Source organism: Anolis sagrei, chromosome 6 (assembly GCF_037176765.1).
Source record: "Anolis sagrei isolate rAnoSag1 chromosome 6, rAnoSag1.mat, whole genome shotgun sequence".
Lineage (NCBI taxonomy): Eukaryota > Metazoa > Chordata > Lepidosauria > Squamata > Dactyloidae > Anolis > Anolis sagrei.
In genome coordinates this window covers 12,620,861-12,642,814 of record NC_090026.1, presented here as the reverse complement: position 1 = coordinate 12,642,814, position 21,954 = coordinate 12,620,861, and the positions used below count along the sequence as shown (strand labels likewise).

Here is a 21,954-nt window from a genome sequence, read left to right as displayed (position 1 = left end):
AAAAGAGCTGCAGACTTTGTAAAGCTACAAATGCCATAACATTGTGCTATGGCGGTTAAAGTGGTGTCAAACTACATTAATTATGCAGTGGGAATGCACCCTTAGTTTTCTTTTCTCTTTCTTTGCATTTGCTTAATCCTTTGCTTGTCCTGCTTAGTTAACTTTTCATTACAAGTCGATTTGTTCATCTTGTTATCAGAAAGGTAATAGCAATATGTTTTCTTCTCCAAGTTTGCAATGTAGAGCAGATTATGGCATATCTACCATACAATTATCAAAATAACATACTTCTCAAGTCCCCGAGGTGTTTTTGGTGAGCAAAAGAAAACAGGGAACTCAGTTATTCGTATATCCGGTGTAAATCAAGGCAGAGACACAGCTCTGTCTGATTCCATAAATTCCTATGATTCTGTCTTTTTATAAGACTCTGTGACTGTAATAGTCAGATTTTTCCCCCAGAAAGGCTGAAAATGGAAGTGCTCTTACTTAGTGACCTCATATCTACAAACTAGACTCCCAGGCAAGATGGCACCATTCAAATGGACCCTTTCAGTCTTGCTGCTTCAAGTAGTATGCAATATTTCAATTTCTAAATGTGCCGATGGTACTCCTTTCATTGAACACCAGGATTATCATTCGGGAGGTATCCTCATTGCTGGCATTATGTCTCAGATCTACAGATTCATAGACCTGGTAACATACTCAAGACACCCAGCCACAGAACAACTTGAACATCTCATGTATGCAATGATTATTCTTAACTATTCTTCAGATTATATAATTTGTCTGGTAAATTTTGAGTGGGTAATTAGAAGCAGAAAGATGTCTTAGTTCCATGTTGTTTTGTCATCTCATTCTTGCTGTCTGTTGTTATACCCTTAACTGAATTGTTTCCCCTATTTTCTGTTATTCATTTTGATATTTCATACCAACTTCAGTACCTTCTGAAACCAAAATATTTCATTATCAATTAGGTATTACATTTTGAAAATTCTTCCACTGGAGGCAATTGATTCAGATCCTCATTTAAGCCTTGAAAATGACCAGCCCTTTGGATGGGTTTGAGCTCTTATACAGGCACAAAAAAGAGGAAAGATGTATCAATAATGCTTTATAAGGTGGAGGACAGTAGGGAAAAAGGATAACTAAAAGCCAGATGGATAGACCCAATCAAGGAAGCCATAGTCAGAGTAGGACCATTGAGGACAGGATGACTTAGAGGTCTTTCATTCATAAGTCAAGGTCAACCTGACAGCAGTAAAACAACAAAGAGGAAATCACCCCTGGATTCTCCCTACAAGGCAAGATGACTAAACTAGAATTGTTGGACTCTGGCCATAGCATGAGAAGATATGACTCGCTAAAAATAATGCTTGGTAAGGTGGAAGGCAGTAGGAAAAGAGGAAGGCATTACAGATGGATCGACTCTATTAGAGAAGCAATGGTGCCTTGAGTCTGCAAGATCTGGGAAGGGCTGTTGAGGATAGGGTGAAATAGAGATATTTCATTTATGGAGATTACCATAAGTCAAAGTTGACTTCTAGGCAAGTATCAACAGCAACAACAATGCACCATCTGGAGCAGTGGTTCCCAACTTGTGGGCCGCAGCACACTGGTGGGCTGTGAAACCTAAAACAAGGTTCGCGGGTCTAGATGATTAGATATGTTTTCTGTGGGTGAGAAGATGGTGACTACTGGATGGCATATGTTCTGTATCAGAAACTACAGCTGATGTGGTCTATCTAATGCAATTTTCTGAATCAGCACCGCCAAGTAACCAAACTGAATCTAAAGTTGACCAAAAACTGATTCTTAAGCCTTTTGGTATTAATGTTGGAGAGTGGTCCCTGGTCAAAGTGGTTCCTGGTCAAAGTGGTCACTGATCAAAACAAGGTTGGGAACCACTGCTCTACAGTACAGCTGAGATCCTCTATGGCACAGCATAGTTTTATGTATCCACATCTGGAGGTACAGTATAACTTTGCATTAATCCTTTTCAGATATACCATTGAGGCATTGTAGACCTCCTATATCCATTATATGACTGGTGGAGAACAGGAAAGTTTGGAGAAGCATCCAGATGGGTCTCCACAATTAGGTCTAGAATTACTACATCATATGATGAGAAATACGGTACCAGGGCCATCAAGAAGTCTGCCTCCTGCTTTAGGGATATAGTAAGGCACTTCTCTATTCCCCTTCCCCAGTTCTTTATGCAGCCATAGAATGGCCATAGAGATGACAAGTCTGGAGGGGTATTTGGTCATTCCATGGGGATGTGAGGAATATCAACTTCTTCAATGACTTAAAAAAAAGACACAAAGGCCATAGCAACATGTCAGTCTACCTGTGTACAATATCCACCATGAAAAATAGCAACTTTTAACATATCCTGAAACAGGTAACTGTTAACACACAGTCTAACTCTCTTTATAGATTATTTTATCAAAACTACCAGCACATCCTGGCCTTGGCATTTGCTGTAGAGAAGATCAATGAAAATCCCCATATCTTACCTAACATCACTCTTGGGTTCCATGTCTATGATACCCATTTCTCAGCAGAATGGAGCTATCGCGCTTCACTGCAGCTTCTTTCTACAAATGGCAGATTCATTCCCAACTACAAGTGTGATGACCAGGATAATGCAGTATCTATTATCATGGGTCCCAATTTCCGGTTCACTCAGATGGCAGCAAGAGCTCTAAACCTTTACAAGATTCCGCAGGTAAGAAGGACTAATGATGTTTTGCATACAAAGTACTCATCTGTAGCACTTTGTCTATTCAAACCACATTTTTAAGGGTTTAACAATGAAAGTCAGCATGTCAAAAATAAATACAGTCCTTGATATTGTTATGAGATGAAATGTAATCTAAGAAACTATAATGCTGGTTTACTAGGTTTTTAAACAAAATTAATGACTGATGATATTATAGGCATATTTTCCAATATTAGTGTACCTTTATTTCTAAATTTTTCAGTCACTGCAAAACAAAATTATTAGGAGAAATGAGATAGCTAGGGTTTGGGTCAGAAACCTGTATTCCTATCACTTACGGATGAAATACTGCTCTTGTATATGTTATGGGAGAAGATGTTCTTTATCCCAGCCAAAAAGTTTCTTGGGCTGCAATTATTGGTTTTGGGGGACAATTATTATAATTTAGCACCTCTATCCATATTGTTTAAAAAGTAAAATGAAGACATAATAATCTTTGCTTGCAAATATATTCTCCAGTTTTTTTTATGTTCTTCACATCCTCTAGCTTGTGTATGGATCTGCTCCAATGACCAGTGAAAACCTCCAAGAAGCTTTCTTTCACCGCATGTTCCCAAATGACCACCATCAGAATAAGGGACTTCTCCAGTTGCTCTTGCATTTCAGTTGGACCTGGGTTGGATTGGTTTATGTATGGAATGATGGTGGCGAAAGGGTGGTACACCACATGCTTCCCATGTTTTCTCAGAAAGGGATTTGCTTTGACTTTATAGAAGAACTCCCTCCAGAGACATTTTCCACAGACATTTGGAATATGGTGGAGTCCTATTTTGAAGCATTTGAGAAAATAATGAGAAGAACTGCCACCGTTGTGATCATACGTGGAGAAAATCTGCTCATGTTATGGTTTAGAATCATCTCTGGCTATCTAAACATTTATGAAGTTTCAGGAAGGAAAAAAGTCTGGATTATGCCAGCCGAAAGGGAATTCACATCCGTTCCCTTTGCAAGAATTCTAAACCTAGACTTTGTCCATGGTGCTATCTCCTTTGAGGTTCCCTCAAAAGACATAATAGGATTCCAGGAATTTCTTCACACAAGGAACCCCAATTCTGAGAAAGAAGACAGCTTTATGCACATCTTTTGGGAAGAGGCATTTCAATGCTCCTTTCCTACTGCCACTTCAAGTGAGAACATTGTAAATACCTGCACTGGCCAGGAGAAGTTAGAAACTCTTCCCAGTTCAGTGTTTGAAATGAATATGTCTGGCCAGAGCTATAGTGTCTATAATGCAGTTTATGCTGTGGCCCATGCTTTGCAAGCTATGTTTACATCCAGATTCAATCTCAGAGCAGGAGCTGATGAACGCAGATGGATGCTACTGACTCACCAACTTTGGAAGGTAATATTTTGGGCATCCTGTGTAGTAGAACATGTAATAAGATGTTATATTCTATGTATATTGTTTATTCATTTATTTATTGGATTTCTACCCCTCCTTTCTCCCAGAATGGGATTTTTTCCAAGTCTACAATATTATCATTTGAGTTTTAGGTCTATTTTAGCTTTTGATTTTCTTCTTCTGTCTTTGATCTGTAACAGGTAGCTGCTTGGAACAGAGAGATGTCCGAGTATGATGATACATGAGTTGGTTTTCCAAAGTGTTTAATAAAATTGCCTTCATAAGCATAATTATTCCCTTTACATTTCTCAAATATGAGGAAAAGTAATGTATTGTTAGGGGGAAAAACATTAAAAACGGTGGGCTGTGATGAATGACATCTCAAATAGGAGAAAGCAAATTTTCTTCCACAATATCCTTCACAGAGAATTATACCTTCATAGCCATAAGAGAATTCCAGCTTATCACTGGCTAGCTGTGCACTGCCTGATGACTCCTGATGGTCATAGGCACAATTAAAGAACTCAAAAACCAATCAGGATGCAAACGGCTTGTGCTGTGTCTGCACCAAGACCCTTGGTTTGTCATTTATCTCAATGAGTCAAAATCAAAAGCTTTCTCATTCCTGGCTTGTTTAGAACGTGGGAAAAAAACAATCAAGAACATTGGGCAGTATGCACAAACACACTGTTTGTGAACAATAAGCTAATTTTTGCTTATTGTTGCATCTGACTGCACCGCAATGAGTCGCCCCTGGGGCTGAGAATTGCGGTATATAAGCAAAGTAAATAAATAAATAATAAATAAATAAGTCAAACTACAAGAAAAAAGTTTCCACCTAAACTTTAGGTAAAAAAAACTCCCGATAGAGCTGTTTGCAGTGGAATATGCTGCTTGGGAATGTGGTGGGGTCTCTTAATGTCCTTAAGTACCTACTGTAGCAGAGCATTGGATTCAAACTACAAGTAAAATATTAATAGAATCATACAGTTGGAAGATACCTCGTGGGCCATCTAATCCAACCCCATTCTGCCAAGAAGCAGGAAAATTGCATTCCAAGCACTGCTGACTGATGGCCATCTAGCCTCTGTGTAAAAGCCTCCAAAGAAGAAGCCTCCACCACATTCCGGGGCAGAGAATTCCACTGTTGAACAGCTCTCACAATTAGGAAGTTCTTCTTCATGATCAGGTGGAATCTCTTTCTTGTAGCTTGAAGCCATTGTTCCACACCCTAGTCTCCAGGGGAACAGAAAACAAGCCTGCTCCCTCCTCCCTATGACTTCTCCTCATGTATTTATACATGTATATCATGTCTCCTCTTAGTCTTCTCTTCTGCAGGCTAAACATGCCCAGCTCTTTAAGGAGTTCCTCATACGGCTTGTTCTCCAGACCCTTGATCATTTTAGTTGCCCTCCTCTGGACACATTCTAGCTTGTCAACATCTCCCTTCAATTGTGGTGCCCAGAATTGGACACAGTATTCCAGGTGTGGTCTAATCAAGGCAGAATAGAGGGTTAGCATGATTTCCCTGGATCTAGACACTAGATTCATATTTATGCAGGCCAAAATCCCATTGGTTTTTTTTTTTCTAGCTGGCACATTATATTGTTTGCCCATGTTAAACTTGTTGCACATAAGGACACAGTATTCCAACTAAACATTAGGAAAAAGTCAATGTGGGACTGTGGTGGAGTCTCCTTCCCTGGAGGTTTTAAAGTAGAGGCTGGGGTAGTCACCTGTCAAGAATGTTTTAACTGTGTGTACCTGCATGGCTGAATGGGGTTGGACTATATGGCCCTTGTAGTTTCTTCCAACTCTGTGATTGTGTTATGATTGTGAATTCCAGCATGACAGGAGGGAGTTGCTTGTAAAAGGTAAGGCTCTTGGGAGTGTTTTGATGATTGACTAAGGGGGGGGGGGGTAAAGAGTTCCTCCCTCAACAATGAAAAAAAAGGGATATGACAGCATTATATTGCAGCTCTAGCTAACAGGATGCCAGTAACTTATTCAGGAATATTTCCTCATAGTAGAAATATGACTTCTGAAATATTTTCTCTTTTGTTTATGTATACATGTTTTTACATATACAGTAGAGTCTCGCTTATCCAACCTTCGTTCATCCAGCATTCTGTATTATCCAACATACTCTGCCTGGATCCACAGCTGTTTCAATACATTGCGTTGTTTTGGTGCTAAATTTGTAAATACAGTAATTACTATATAACATTACCATGTATTGAACTGCTTTTTCTGTCGATTTGTTGTAAAATATGATGTTTTGATGCTTATTTGTAAAATCCTAACGTAATTTTTTTTTTTATAAATGATCTTTATTCAGTTTTCAAAGTACATTAAAAAAAAAGACTGGTTGATAGATATATAGGATATGTGCAAATAGTTCCCCGAAATATGAAATGAAGTAGTGCCTCAGACAGATTAAAGAGAGAGGATAGAAAGAGAAGAGAAAAGAAAAAAGAAGAAAGAAAAAGAAAAAAAAATTAAAAAGATATTGAAAGAAAAGATTTATAGTCCCATAGCCTGAAGTAAAATTCAGTTCTTGCTTTCGACTTCCTGGGGTTTTTTATAGGGTCTTCTCTGTCTTCCTCTGTCCTCCTTCTCCTCCTCTTCCTCTTCCTCTCTCCTCGTATTCCTTCTTTTCTTCTTCCCTCCCTTCCGCTCCTCCTCGATTATATTAGGATCTTCTTGTTTCTTTGTTTGAAGTAATCCATCACTTTTTCCCAGTTTGTTTCCTTCATCTTTATTCCTTTACTTTTTGTGATTAGAAAGGTAAGCCGGTCCATGTTTCTTATTTCCAGAATTTTTGTCAATCTCTCATTTTCCTCTGGTATGTCTTCCTGCTTCCATCTTTTGGCATAGGTTATCCTTGCTGCAGTTGTTATCAGGAACAAGATCTTATCTGTATTCTTTTCTATTTTCAAGTCATACATCCCTAGGAGAAACAGCTCTGGTTTCCATGGTATTATAATTTGCAGAATTTCTTGTAGTTCTTTTTGAACTTCTCTCCAATATTTTTTGGCCTTTTTACACGTCCACCATGTATGGAAGTATGAGCCTTCCTTTTCTTTGCACTTCCAGCACCTTGTGCTGATGCTGTTATTTTTCTTCGGTGTTATGTACCATCTATGCGCCGTCTTGAGCCAATTTTCCTTCAGGTCCGTGGCATAACAGTATTTTAATTTTTCTCTCCAAATTTTTTCCCATTCCTCCTGCTTTATATTTCTTCCAATGTTTTCGTTCCACCCTTTTTTTGTAGTTTTTTTCACCCTTTGCTTCCATTTTCCATTCTAACAATTTTTTGTATATCTTCGTTATTAATTTCTTTTTTGATTCCATTATATTATCCCAAAAGTTTTTGTCTTGATTAAAGCCAATCTTTTTATCTTGTTTATATTTTTCCTTTATCGTCCAATATTCTAGCCATGTTACTTTATGCTCCACTGTGTTTAGTTCTTCTTGCGATTTTAGGGTTATTTCTCCTCGTTCCAATTTTAACAAATCTTTGTATTTTAGCCAATCATGCCAACCGGTGCATCTTCTTTGTCCTGCCTCCAGTGGGGAGACCCACATCGGTGTTTTATTGTATAATTTATTTTTATATTTTTCCCAGATGTTCAAAACCGTAGACCTTATGAAGTGATTACCAATTTTTTTTCCTTTTTTTCCCTTTGTACCACACGTAAGTGTGCCAACCTTCACGCAAATCCGAACCTTCCAAAATTAATAATTTCTTCTTCTCCAATTTTGCCCAATCCTTAGCCCATATTAGTGCATTTGCTTCAAAATATAATTCCAGATCTGGTGCCGCCATTCCTCCTTTTTCCTTTTTTTCCGTCAAATTATCATAACTGATTCTTGGTTTCTTATTTTTCCAAATGAATTTCCTAATATCTTTATTCCAATCCTTTAAAATCTTTTTATTCCTTATTATTGGTAGGTTCTGAAATAGGAAAATTAGTTTTGGTAACACTGCCATCTTCACTGTAGCTATCCTGCCAATTAACGAGAGGTTATGATTTTTCCATCTTTCCAAATCTTTCCGTATCTCCTTCCATTTGTCTATGTAATTGTTTTGTAATAAGTGTAAATTCTTCGCTGTCAGTATTATCCCTAAACATTTTAGTTTATTTACTATTTGTATGTTCCATTCTTCTTTTAGTTCTTCTTGTTCCTTTTTTCCGATGTTTTTGGTTATTGCCTTCGTTTTTTCCATGTTGATTTTAAATCCAGAAACTTTGCCAAATTCTCTAATTGTTCTTATCCAATTCCCTATATTATTCTTTGGGTCCTCAATCACACATATTACATCATCCGCATATGCACGGATCTTATATTCTTGGCCTTGCACCTTTGCACCAATCAGGCTTTTTTCCTCTCTTATCTTATTTAACAATATTTCTAGCGTTAAAATAAAGATTAGGGGTGATAAAGGGCATCCCTGTCTCGTTCCCTTCTGTATTTCAATCTTCTCTGATTCTTTCCCATTAACTATGATTTTTGCTTTTTGTTCTTCATATATGGCCTCAATAGCATTTTGGAAGTAAAAACCCAGATCCATTTCTTTCATTATAATTTTAAAAAATTTCCAATTTACATTGTCGAATGCTTTCTCCGCGTCTAATGCTAATAACATTACCTTATTTTGATGTTTGTTTTCATAATGTTCAATTAGGTCTACAATCGTCCTCACGTTTTCATTTTGATGCCTGTTAGGTAAAAAGCCTACCTGTTCTTCTTTTATATATTCGTTGAGTACCCATTTGAATCTTTCTGCCATTATCAAACTAAATATTTTGTAGTCTACATTCAACAACGAAATTGGTCTGTAATTCTTTACTTGTTCCCCATCTGAATTTTCTTTATGTATCAAGCATATATTCGCTTGTTTCCATGTTTCTGGTATTTCCTTGTATATTCTTATTCTATTCATTACTTCTTTTAAGTATGGTGCTAGTTCCTGTTGGAAAGTTTTATAATAAATTGCCGATATTCCGTCTGGTCCTGGGGTTTTGTTTGGTTTTAATTTGTTTATAGCCTCTCTAATTTCTTTCTCTGTAATCTCTTTATTCAGGCTTTCCCTTTGTTTTTCTGTGATCCTTTGAATCTTATGTTTCTTTAAATAGCCGTAGATCTCCTCTTCCTCTACCTTTTCCTCCTGGTACAATTTCTTGTAGAATCCATGGAACTGTTTTCTTATCTCCTCTTCTTGAGTTATGTTCTTCTCCTTATCTCTCAGTTTCGTGATATATGTTTTCTCCTTTCTTTGTCGAATTTTATTCGCGAGCCATCTTCCCGGTTTATTCGCGTTCATAAAAAAGTTTTGTCTCATATATCTTAGTTCCTTTTCTCTTTCCTCTAGTTCCATAAATTCTCTCTGTTTCTGTAGGTGTTCTAGTCTTTGTTTTGCTTCTTTATCCCTTGGGTCCGCCTTTAATTTGTCTTCTTCTTCTTTAATTCCATTGAATAGATTTTTCATTTTTCCATCTTTTTCTTTATTCTTTCTTATCTTTTGCTGTATAAAGTTCCCTCTCATAACGGCTTTACTCGCATCCCAAATTGTGAAAATTTTTGTTTCTGGCCCGTCATTAAAGTCAAAATATTCTTTTAGTAGCTTTCTGTTTCTTTCTATGTCTTCCTCCCTCTTTAGCAGATTTTCGTCTAATCTCCATCTTTTTGTCCTTTCCGTTATTTTTATCTCCAATTCCATTGCGCAATGATCCGAATTTGATCTGGGTAATATTTGTATTTTAGAGACATTTATTTGCAGTGATGATGTTATCCAAATCATGTCTATCCTGGACCAATTTTGGTGTCTCGCTGAATAATACGTATAATCTTTCTTCCTGTCGTTTCTGCTTCTCCAAATGTCCACTAGACATAGTTTTTGCTTCATCTCTATCATTGATTTTGGTAGATCTCCTTTCTCATCATTCATATTTTTTGCTTTTACTTTCGTTGTACTTCTATCCAGGGCCTTATTCAGAACGCCGTTAAAATCTCCTAACATTATTATTTGTTCGGGTTCTTGTTCTTCTACCCTCTTCCTCAGCCTCTCTACAAATTTTGTCTTCGAATTGTTTGGGGCATATATATTGCAAATGAGTATTTTCCTATTTTGTAACCAAATATTCACCCCCAGGAACCTCCCCTCTTCATCTTTAAATGCTAGTTCTGCCTTTATATTTTTATTTACATATGTGACTAGCCCCCTCTTTTTTTCCTGAATTGCTGCATAGAATGCTTGGCCAAATTTTTTGTACTCAAGGTGTTTTGTGTGTCTGCACATAATATGTGTTTCTTGGAACGCAATAATATGGTATCCTTTTTTCTTTAACCCATTGAAAATTTTATTTCTTTTATTCGGGGAGTTCATCCCATTTACATTATTAGAGTAAATTTTTAGATCACTCAACATAGTTTCCTTCTTCTTCAGTCTCTCTCGTTTCCTGTTCTTCTCCTTCTAGTTGATCTTCTTCTTCTTCTCTTATTTCCTCCCCTTCTGTTTCTATTTCTTCCTCTTCCAGGTCACTCAGGTCCTGTACTCCCGCCCCTTCTTCCGACATTCTCCTCAATTCTTCCTTTTCTTCCTTCTCTAAATCTTCTTCTTCCATCGAATCCGTGCGTTTTTTTTTCTTTGTCCTTCCTTTTATATGTTCCCCTTTCTCTCTCTCATAATCTAGTTTTAATCTGTTTAGGAATTCCTTTGCACTTTCTTCATTCTTGATCCAAAATCTCTGCTCTTTATATGTCAGCATCAGTCCTTCTTCCCTTTCCCATCTAAACCGTATATTTTGTCTTTTTAACTCTTCCGTCAACAGTGCATATTTTCTTCTTCTTTTCAGGACTATCCCGGGAAATTCTTTAAGTATGACTATTTTCTTTCCTTTGTAGCAGATCCTTTTTCTGTTATTTATTCTCAAAAGTTCATCTCTTGTCGTCTTCTTTACAAAGTGCACTACCACATCTCGTGCCGTCTTGTTTCTTTTCGCAAAACTGGTGTTTACTCTATAAATTCTGTCTGTCCGTTCCTGCATTTGCTGTTCCGTGCATTCCATTAACTCTGCCAAAATTTCTATCACCTTTTCCCTTATATTCTCATTCGCGTCTTCTTGAATATTCCTTATCCGTAATTGGAATTCTATCTCTTTTGCTTCCAATTCTTCCTGTTTCGCCTCCATTCTTGTGTTTTTTGTCTCAATTTTTTCATTTTTATTCGGATTTCTTCTTGTCTTTTCTTCATATCTTCTTCTTCCTTCTTCTGTTCCTTTATTTCTTTTTGCATTGTTGACATCTCCAGTTTCAATTTTCCAATTTCCTCTCTTATGTCCCTTTTTAGGTCTAGCATCTGTTCTTGTGCTATTTTCTGATATATATCTTGTCTTTCTTTTATTGTTTGTACCTCTGTTTTCATCGTCTGAATTTCTGTCAGTACCTCCGTCATCATTTCCTTCATCATTTCCTTTAAGTTCGTCTCCTCTGTCACTGACCCTTTCCTTGGTGTCCCTTTCGCTTCCTTCACTTCATTTTCTCCTTTCACCCCTTTCAGTTTGTTGGTTGCCATCTTGGATTCTAATAGACTCTTTAAACTCCACCACTCTCTCATATGTTGCTTGTATTTTCCTCTTTTGTTGTCTACTTTCCAGTCTTTAGTATGTTGAGGTCTCTTTACTTTCTCTTATTTCCTCTTATTTCTTTTGTCTCCTTGTTTCTGTTTGTCAAGACAATTTAAAGTGAGTATGTATTGTAGTTGTCTTCTTTTTTATAATAGTTTTTTTGTTCTTCTTCTTATTATTTTATTATTTTATTCTATTTATTTATTATTATTTGTTTTTTTTGTTTTTTGTTTTTTATTTATTTATTTATTTATATTTTATTTTATTTTTATTTTATTTTATTTATTTTTTTCTTATTTATTATTATTATTATTTTTTCCCTTTATTTTATTTTATTTTCCCAATTTCCACAGCTTATTTTGTCTCCTCTTCTTCCCCTTCACACTTACTTTATTTTGGTTGATGTCCCTAACGTAATTTGACGCTTAACAGCCTTTTCCTTAATCCCTCCTTATTTTCCAACATTTTCACTTATCCAATGTTCTGCTGGCCCATTTATATTGGATAAGCGAGACTTTACTGTAATAATGAATTACCTCCTCTTGCTTCCATCTAGCTCCATCACTTCCTGAGAAGTGTCTCATTCAACAACAGTGCTGGAGAAAAGATTTCCTTTGATGAGAATGGGGAAATAGAAGCTGGTTTTGATATCATCAACTGGGTTCTAGTCTCAAATGACTCCTTTCTGAAGGTCAAAATCGGACAATTAGACCCTACGGCTCCCGCAGAGAAGCAGTTGAGCATTTCTGCAGATATTACCTGGCCTCGAATGTTCAACCAGGTAGATCCTCTCCATATTTCAGGATGCTGGAAACAATGTCACACACACAGAGAGATACACATGGTACAACCTCCAAGTCAAGGGGGGTGTTGCGGTTTTTAGTTTTGAATATTTTTATGGTGTTTAAGTAAGTTTTTGAATACCAATTATATTTAATTCTGTTTTAATATTTGTAGATTTAATGTAAGCCACTTTTAATGTAAGCCACTTTGAGTCTCCTTGTGGAGAGAAAAAAGTGGGGCATAAATAAACATAATACTAACAACAACAACAACAACAACAACACTAATACAGAGTATACATTCCTAAACTGACCATGGAAACAGGAAATGGTGAATAACAGCGAATCCTATTAAAATTAATGACTTCTGCTAAAAGTTACCATAAAGTCTCCCTGGAGGACATAGAAAACTCTTATAGAGGTATCCTCTCTAAGAATTTGCTAGGTGCTGCAGGACAACTCAATCGTAACTTCTGGAAGAAGCATATCAGAGAATTTTATAGAGGACATAGAACATTCTTAGAGATGAGGTTGGATTCGGGTAGATGAAACTGCAATATAGTTTCCTGTGGCATGGGGAGTCATACTGTACAGAAAATTCTGGCTGAAATAGTGCTGGTGGAAGTGGGAGCCGGTGGCTTCCATGCCAGAGAATTCATGAATTTGCTCTGCATTTTAGTACAAATTATAAACTATTTATCTAAGGGCCTTTCCACATAGTCCTATATCCCAGAATATGAACCCAGAAAATCCCCCATTTTCTACTTTAAACTGGGATATATGGCAGTGTGGACTCAGATAATCCAGTTCAAAGCAGATATTGTGGGATTTTCTGTCTTGATATTCTGGGTTATATGGCTGTGTGGAAAGGCCCTTAGGTACTCAGTATGTTTTGTGTTCACTAAAATTAAGAGTAGATTGATGGAGAAATAGTAGAAATAGTTCCTTTAAAGATGTATAGGCAGTGAAGCTATGGCTCTATGGTTGACATTGGCATGTTCACCCAAGACGTGTATCTAAAGGAAACTTACACGTATTTCACAGGTTTAAAAATCCTAAGAGATTTGCTCCACAGTGAATGTTTACTTGTAAATAATTTGTAAATATTAGCACATAATAGGAGACCACCTTGTCTCCTGCACTGTGCTAATAATATAATCTATATAAATAAAAATGTAATGTTCATTTGTGGGAATAACATAATTCAAAAACTACTGGACGAATTGACACCAAATTTGGACACGATACATGTATCAGGCCAACGAGTGACCATCATGTAAAGAAAACTACCTTTCAGATGGCTAGGCCGAAGCTTGTATGACGGTGGCTGTCATCTTGGGAGGCAGGCAGAGCAGGAGGAGGAGTCAAGCTGACTCCTGATTGGGTATAGCAATTGGGGGAGGAGTCGGTTTAGAGAGGGAAAATAAGCTGCCAGTTTTGACACAAAGGAGAGTAGGGTCTTGACTAGAGACAGAGAAGGTTGTGATTTTAAGATAGGAAGTTACAGCAGGGATCTGACAGAAAAAGAAGAGCTTTTAGTGAGCCTTAAGTTTAGGGAAATAGGCTAAGACAAAGGCTAGGATTTTTACTGTGTTTAGAGTGCCAGTAAAAGAAGATTTGTCTCCTTATACTTGGATAGTATAAGGGAGCTTCTTACCCTGTGGTGGAGACAGATAGGGATCTGTCCCCAAGAGATACTGTGTCTAAAGTTAGAACAGTATGTTTAAGGAGTCTCACAGTTGTTAAAAGCTTTTCTGTCAGGGGAACTGTTTGTTTAAGTAACCAAGTTTCTACAACTGAATCACGCTTCTGTACCACTCATTTCTATGAGTTGTTGTTAATATAAAGTTCAATAAACTCTTTCTAGTTAACTTTTAACTGGTGTATGCCTCAATCCATCCATTTCCTCAGAACTCACTCTGTCAAACCCATTTTGAAGTCCAGTCAGCTAGTGAGGAAGCCTTAGAAGATCAAGAGCTCAAACATCCCTTACCTATAACACATTCGCACCCTTTGGTTCCTCAGGCCAGTAATTCTGAGGTGATGGCGGCTAATACTACCAAGAACATTCAGTCACTTGTATATTCAACATAGGGTATCCCTTTAATTTCGTTATACCATCACTCATAAAAAAACTGAAAAACACAGCAGAAGAGTCTTTAAAGGCCAACCCCCCCCCCCAAATACATTATAACATATGTGCAAAACTATATATATATATTATATATATATATATATATATATATATATATATATATATATATATATGCAAACACACATACACACATATATACACACAAAACACATATACACAGACTGGGCCACAGCAGCACATGACAGGGTACAGCTAGTCTATATAAAATAAAAATGTAATGTTCGTTTGTGGGATTAACATAACTCAAAAACCACTAGTCGAATTGACACCAAATTTGGACACGATACACCTGTAAGGCCAATGAGTGACCATCACTCACAAAACACTGAAAAAGAGATTTAAAAAGCCAAAAAACAAAAATTACATTACAATGCATGCTCAAAACCACACACATATATATATATGCAAACACGCATATATACATATATACACAAATATATACACATATATACACACACAAAAACACATATACACAGACTGGGTCTCAGCAACATGTGGCAGGGGATGGCTAATATAATATAATATAATATAATATAATATATTGTATATACATATAATATTGATAATATAATGTAATACAATATAATACTAATAATATGATATTATAATTATATATATTTATATTGCATGTAATATTACTAATAATGTTACAGTATAATGTTATAGTGCAATATAGTAATACATAATACTAATATTGTGCTATGGTAATAATATATATTGTATTTATATAAGCAGCTCAGAGCTTGTAAGCAGCTCTGAGTCCTTTTCGAGGTGAAAAGGGCGGCATATAAATCTTGTAAATAAATAAATCAACAAAGGTTGCACGAAAGACACTAGTAATATGTTCAGACAGCCCATTATTTCCCAAATGCTCTCTACACAATCATAATACAGTACTTTGTAGAGCAAAAAGAAAGAAAACAACAGTATCATCCTGATGTAATTATTTATGTTAAAATCTTCAATTTCTTGACAGACACAACCTATTTCCATGTGCAACAACAAGTGTAAAGCAGGCTATAGTAAAGTGAAAATTGAAGGGAAGCCATTTTGTTGCTACAGATGTCTTCCATGTCCAGATGGAAAGATTTCAGATCGAGAAGGTAAGATGATATGCCAAAGGGTGCTGTACAATATGTACATATGCGGCAGGTACACACTTGTTATTCATTGTGCAAAATTATCTAACTAAACTGCACATGATGTATAACAAAATATATAGGCCTATTTTCCTATGTTTTGAAGGTTTGTGGGTGTGGTAGGGATATGATGCGTTAAATATGTCAAGAAGTCCAAACAATTTATGCTAATCAATTTTTTCCAGCTATAGAATTGTTGAAAATGCATTTTAAACAGGTTTCAAAGACTCCCTACTCCCCATACTTCTCATATCTGAAATTGGGAGGTTGTTTGGAGAAGTTACTTAAGGATTGTAAGGTTATAACCTTTCATGATCTTCTCCTGGCTCGTCCTCCATCTATCCACGTAACACCGGGAGTTAACCTAATATATAACAACTCTAGATAGGCATTTCATGAGCATATATTTGTGTTTTCCCCCCAGATATGCTTAACTGCTTCCAGTGTCAGGAGGATGCGTTTCCAAACAGTGGCAATAATGCATGCATCCCGAAAGATGTAAGCTTCTTGAGCTATGGAGAACCTTTGGGAATCAGCTTGGCCACCCTTGCAGCTGTCTTTTCTTTCATTACAACTTTTGTGCTTTGGATCTTTGCTAAGTATTCAGACACTCCCATAGTCAAAGCCAACAACTGCAACCTCAGCTATACTCTCCTCATTGCTCTCCTACTTTCCTTCCTTTCCACTTTCTTATTCATTGGTAAACCTTCGACAAATTGTCTTTGGGATTGTCTTCTCAGTGGCTGTTTCTTGCATATTGGCCAAGACTACCATTGTTGTTCTAGCTTTCCTGACCACCAAGCCAGGATCTAGAATGAGGAAATGGGTGGGGAAAAGACTAGCCAGTTCCATTGTTCTTTCATGCTCTCTATTTCAAACCACACTTTGCATTGTGTGGCTGACAACATCTCCCCCTTTCCCAGATGTTGACATGTACTCAATGAGGGAAGAAATTGTACTGGAATGTAATGAAGGTTCAGTTGTCCTTTTCTACTGTGTCTTGAGCTTCATGGGCCTGCTAGCTATTGTCAGCTTCACCATTGCTTTCTTAGCTAGAAATTTACCTAGTCGTTTCAATGAAGCTAAATTTATTACCTTCAGCATGTTGGTCTTCTGCAGTGTTTGGATGACCTTTGTTCCAGCCTATTTGAGCACCAAGGGGAAATACACAGTGGCTGTGGAGATCTTCTCCATTTTAGCTTCAGGTGCTGGTTTACTGAGCTTCATTTTTCTCCCAAAATGTTTCATTATTTTGGTATGCCCTGAATTAAATAAGCCAGCACAGATAATAAGAAGGGGAAGGTAGAATACATCCCCACTCATCTCCCATTATAAATAAGTCAGAGTCAGTCATGATTGATGGGCATGAGCTAGTGGGCTTAATCTAAGACTAAACATGTTAGAATGGTATATTTATGGAAGTGGTGAAGCTGAATTAAATATCTAATTTGAATTGGGTTTTGAAGCAATGATTTGGAATTGTTCTCTTGCACTTTTCTTCTGAATGCAAACTGAAATCTTGAGTATTCACATTGTCCATAATCTTCCATGGAAAATCGAAATGATGGTGGAAAAGCATTGTCGTATTGAAATAACCTTTCCATGTATTAACCAGAATAAGTCTTTCTGAAGAGTGAATACTAGCTGCTGTGACTGGGTAGCCAGGTAAAATAAATTCCATTTGAAATTATGTTTTTCCCCTACTGGGTTAATATCAGTGATGTATATGTGGTCCTTGTGCATGAAGATTTATGGGATGCTTGTCCATGGACCACCAGAGATCTGCAAGAATAAAAATATGGTCTATGGCCTTATCATTACTACACCGTTGCCTTTAATCCATGCAGCAATGAGAGCGACTGGTCTCACGAAGACATCTTACAGTGCAGAGGCAACAGAGATGTCAGGAAGGGAGAGGCTGACTACCCATGAAAGATTACTACTACCACAGTAGCTCTAGATTATTAAATATGGTTTGCTGTGGGTGAGCAGATGACGACTACCAAAAAGCGAGGCCTCGGACAACTCGCTGGCTCACTGTGAAGCATTTGCTCGATCCTTCACGGATAAAATTGAGCAGATTCGGTCGGGTTTTGACGTCATGTTAACGGCAGTTTCCGGGGATGTAAGGGAGCACACCACCCCCCTGTTACATCAGCTCCACTGGCTGCCGATCCAATTCCGAGCACAATTCAAAGTGCTGGTTTTAACCTACAAAACCCTATACGGTTCCGGCCCAGTGTATTTGTCCGAACGGATCTCCCTCTACATCCCATCTCGAAATTTAAGATCGTCCGGGGAGGCCGTGCTCTCGACTCCGCCACTATCACAAGTGAGGTTGGCGGGGACGAGGAGCAGGGCCTTCTCAGTGGTGGCCCCTCACCTGTGGAACTCACTCCCCGGGGAGATTAGATCAGCGACCTCCCTTCTGACGTTCAGGAAAAAACTGAAGACCTGGATATGGGACCAAGCTTTTGGACATGCTGGCAGCTAAAGGAAGATCTGACGACAAACATGGACAAATGGAATGGAATGGATATACGGAACTCTGAACACTTAGCATGAGATTGTTTTGCTATTTTATTATGTACTAATGTTTTTAACTTGTTAACTGTCTAAACTGTTGTAGGTATTGTTTGTTTATTGATTCAGGCATCAAATTGTGCCGTTGTTTGTAAGCCGCCCTGAGTCCCCCCTCGGGGGTGAGAAGGGCGGGGTATAAGTAATTGAAATAAATAATAAATAAATACTGGATGGCATATGTTCTGTATCAGAAACTAGAGCTGGTGTGGTCTATCCAATGAAATTTTCTGAATCAGCATCCCAAATAACCAAATTGGATCTAAAGTTGACAAAAACTGATTTTTAACCCTTTTGGTACTAATGTTGGAGAGTGGTCCCTGTTCAAGTGATTCCTGGTCGAAAAAAGGTTGGAAACCACTGATTTAGACAAATACATACAAGGGAAAAAACACACACAAATCCACATCAATCAGTCCATGAACCAAGAGTTACACTTAAAGAGTGTGCTTGTGTCTATGTTGGTCACACCATTTAATAAACATTATACTGAGTTTTTCCTTTGTCTCTAAGGTTTATGCCATTTATAGCTTTATTTATGTAAATGGACAACATGTTCCTGTTCTGATACAGTTTTTGATATCAAGCACAAATTTGCAAACAAAATTAAAATTTTGATATGCATCAGAAAGTGATTACTGGTTGGAATCTTTGAGTTTTGTTGACACAGGCTTGCAAAGGCAGTGTCCTGGTTAGCTTTGACAGTGAGAATGAGTGGTTGGAGCGACAAATCAACAGCTTTCTGCAGCCTGCAGAAGGAGAGCCCTTAAAGGTAGCCACCAAGTGCCAGCAGGAAGACCAAGCAGACCCCAGAACTCAGGGGCAGGCTGCTGAAGGGTTAACTTATCCTTCTCATGTGGAACTTCACAGATGGCAAGCTCAATTATGCAGGTCTGCTGGATTAGCTGAGCAACAGGCTACCCACAAACAAGACCAGTAGCCTTAACATAAAAGACTCTTGAGGTCACAGACTTGTTGCTGGAGGCAACGTCATTCTGGATGGTGTTATCATGAACTTGTTTTGTGACTGGCTTTGTGAACCTTGGACTTAAGTACATAGGATTTTGTCTTGCACTTAGTTATACAGGGTTAGTCAAAATGAATAGGCCAATAAGAAAATTAATTTTAGACGAATCTATGTTTATTGTAACAAAACTACAGCTACGTATCGACAGATAAATTATCAAAGTTTTGTCTCACCTTCAGAGATGTTCGATATGGGCGCCCCGTGTGACACGGCAGACGTCCAAGCGATAGTCCAGTTCATTCCACATCCGTTGCAGCACATCCGACGTAATGGCATCGAATGCAGCACATATGCGCTGTTTTAAGTCGTCTAAGGTCAGCGGTAATGGAGGTCGGAACACAGTGTCTTTCACATACCCCCAGAGAGAAAAGTCGCATGGTGTGAGGTCGGGGGACCTGGGGGGCCACAGGAGGAATGGAAGATCAGTCACTCCAGCACGGCCAATCCAACGTCTGGGAAGGTGTTCGTTGAGGTACTCGCGTACACTGTTGTGCCAAAGCGGAGGGGCACCGTCCTGTTGGAATACGAAATCGGGCACTTTCTCTTCTAACTGTGGCATCAACCATTCAGACAACATGTCAGCGTACACTATGCCTGTTACGGTTTTCTCCGCGAAAAAGAATGGGCCAAACACGTGACGGTTGGTTATTGCACAGAAAACGTTTACCTTGGGCGAATCCCTTACATGTTCCAATACGGCATGAGGATTTTCAGATCCCCAAAAGCAGAGATTATGCCTATTGACCTTCCCGCACAGGTGAAACGTTGCCTCGTCACTGAAGACCAGTCTGTTGGCAAAGCCTTCCTCCTCTAGTCTTCGCTGCATTGATTCGCAAAAATCGTGTCGTTTCGAATAGTCACCTTTTTTCAAAGCCTGCACCATTTGCAATTTATACGGCTTGAACTGCAAATGTTTGCGTAACACGCGCCACACAGTTTTTTCCGGAACGTTCAATTCCATGGAAACACGATTTGTCGACTTCTGGGGACTTCGTTGAAAGGATGCACGAATGGATTCCACTGTGTCTTCGGAGACACGCGGTCGTCCTGTGGTTTTACCCTTGCATAAGCAGCCCGTCTCCTCAAATTGCTTTACCCACCTCGCAATGGAATGTCGATGAGGTGGTTCCTTGCCATACTTGGCTCGAAATTCTCGCTGGACCGTAATTACTAACATTGTTTTAGCAAATGTCATCACACAAAACGCCTTCTCTTTGCCTGATTCCGCCATTTTGAAAACATCGACTCCTAGCGACGCCTAGCGGCATTAACGTACATGTGTGTTGCTCAAAAAAAACTTTGATAGTTTATCTGTCGCTACGTAGCTGTGGTTTGGTTACAGTAAACATACATTCGGGTACAATTAATTTTCTTATTGGCCTATTCATTTTGACTAACCCTGTATTGTTATTTATTTATTTTTTGACCTTGAGACCTGGACACGAACTACTGGCATTCAGATTGTGTTTAGCCTCTGAGTCTCTGCATATGACTTTTGGACTTGGATATGGAATCTCTGTGGTTTGTGTACAAACAAGGCAGCATCACAATAGATGGGCAAGGCAAAATGAACTATATACTGGGCACACAGTTTATTTAGATTGTGACACAGGTATCTAGCATCGTCTCTTGAAAGTACATTTTATTGCCATGGTTGAATATATAGACTTATTCTATAAGACTTGAGTTGTTTGTTATGATGCATTAAAGTTCAATAAAGCATGTATGTGTATGTGTAACATAATAAATGTAAATAAACATTATAAATATATTACATTAATAAATATAAATATTAATTTTATGTCACCATTTAAATTGACCTATTTTATTCTAAAACCTGTAGAGCAGTACTCTGTCCTTGAACTTAGTGGTAGGTAAAGGGCCCCACTAAAGATTCTGGCCTGGAGGTCCACTTCAGTATATGGGAGCTATGTCTTGGGAAAGATCCAGTTTTGACAGGCAGCTCTGCTGGGAGCTCATCTGCCCAGACAGTGGGTTTCCATAAAGTCGGCAGGCAAATGGGATGGAGGCTGGGCTTGGGCACCTGAAGGATTTCCTGCATATCCCAAGTGGAAAAGTATTATACAGTGATTGGCTACAGTTCGTTTCTCGGCACAATTCAAAATTTTGGTTATGTCCTTAACCCTTTATGCTTGGATCTGGATTATCAGAAAGCTATATCTCTAGATACAAATCTGCTGGTGTTTTAAGATCTGAGCCTTTCTCTCAGCCCCACCCTCATCACAGGGTCTCTTAGCAAGGACACAGGAGAGATCTTACTCAATGACTTCTACCTTTTGAAATGCCTCTCTGCAGGAGACGTAGGCCCCTTCTGCACTGCCATGTAATCCAGATTATCAAAGCAGATAATCCACATTATCTGTTTTGAACTGGATGATATAAGTCTACACTACCATATAATCAAGTTCAAAGCAGATAATCTGGATTTTATATGGCAGTGTAGAAGAAGCTTAAGATGGTTTTGAACAGTCAATTTAAAAGAACCAGTTCCATTG

General features: G+C 38.0%; 1 protein-coding gene across 1 annotated transcript; it reads left to right on the top strand.

The window, feature by feature from the left end:
• Positions 1–525: 525 nt before the first annotated feature.
• On the top strand, positions 526–17,137 carry LOC132779247 (vomeronasal type-2 receptor 26-like). The gene is given in 7 exon segments (XM_067469593.1): positions 526–742; positions 2,553–2,728; positions 3,270–4,124; positions 12,312–12,536; positions 15,669–15,795; positions 16,256–16,541; positions 16,543–17,137. Coding segments are annotated over 7 exon segments (2,481 nt in total).
• Positions 17,138–21,954: the final 4,817 nt, after the last annotated feature.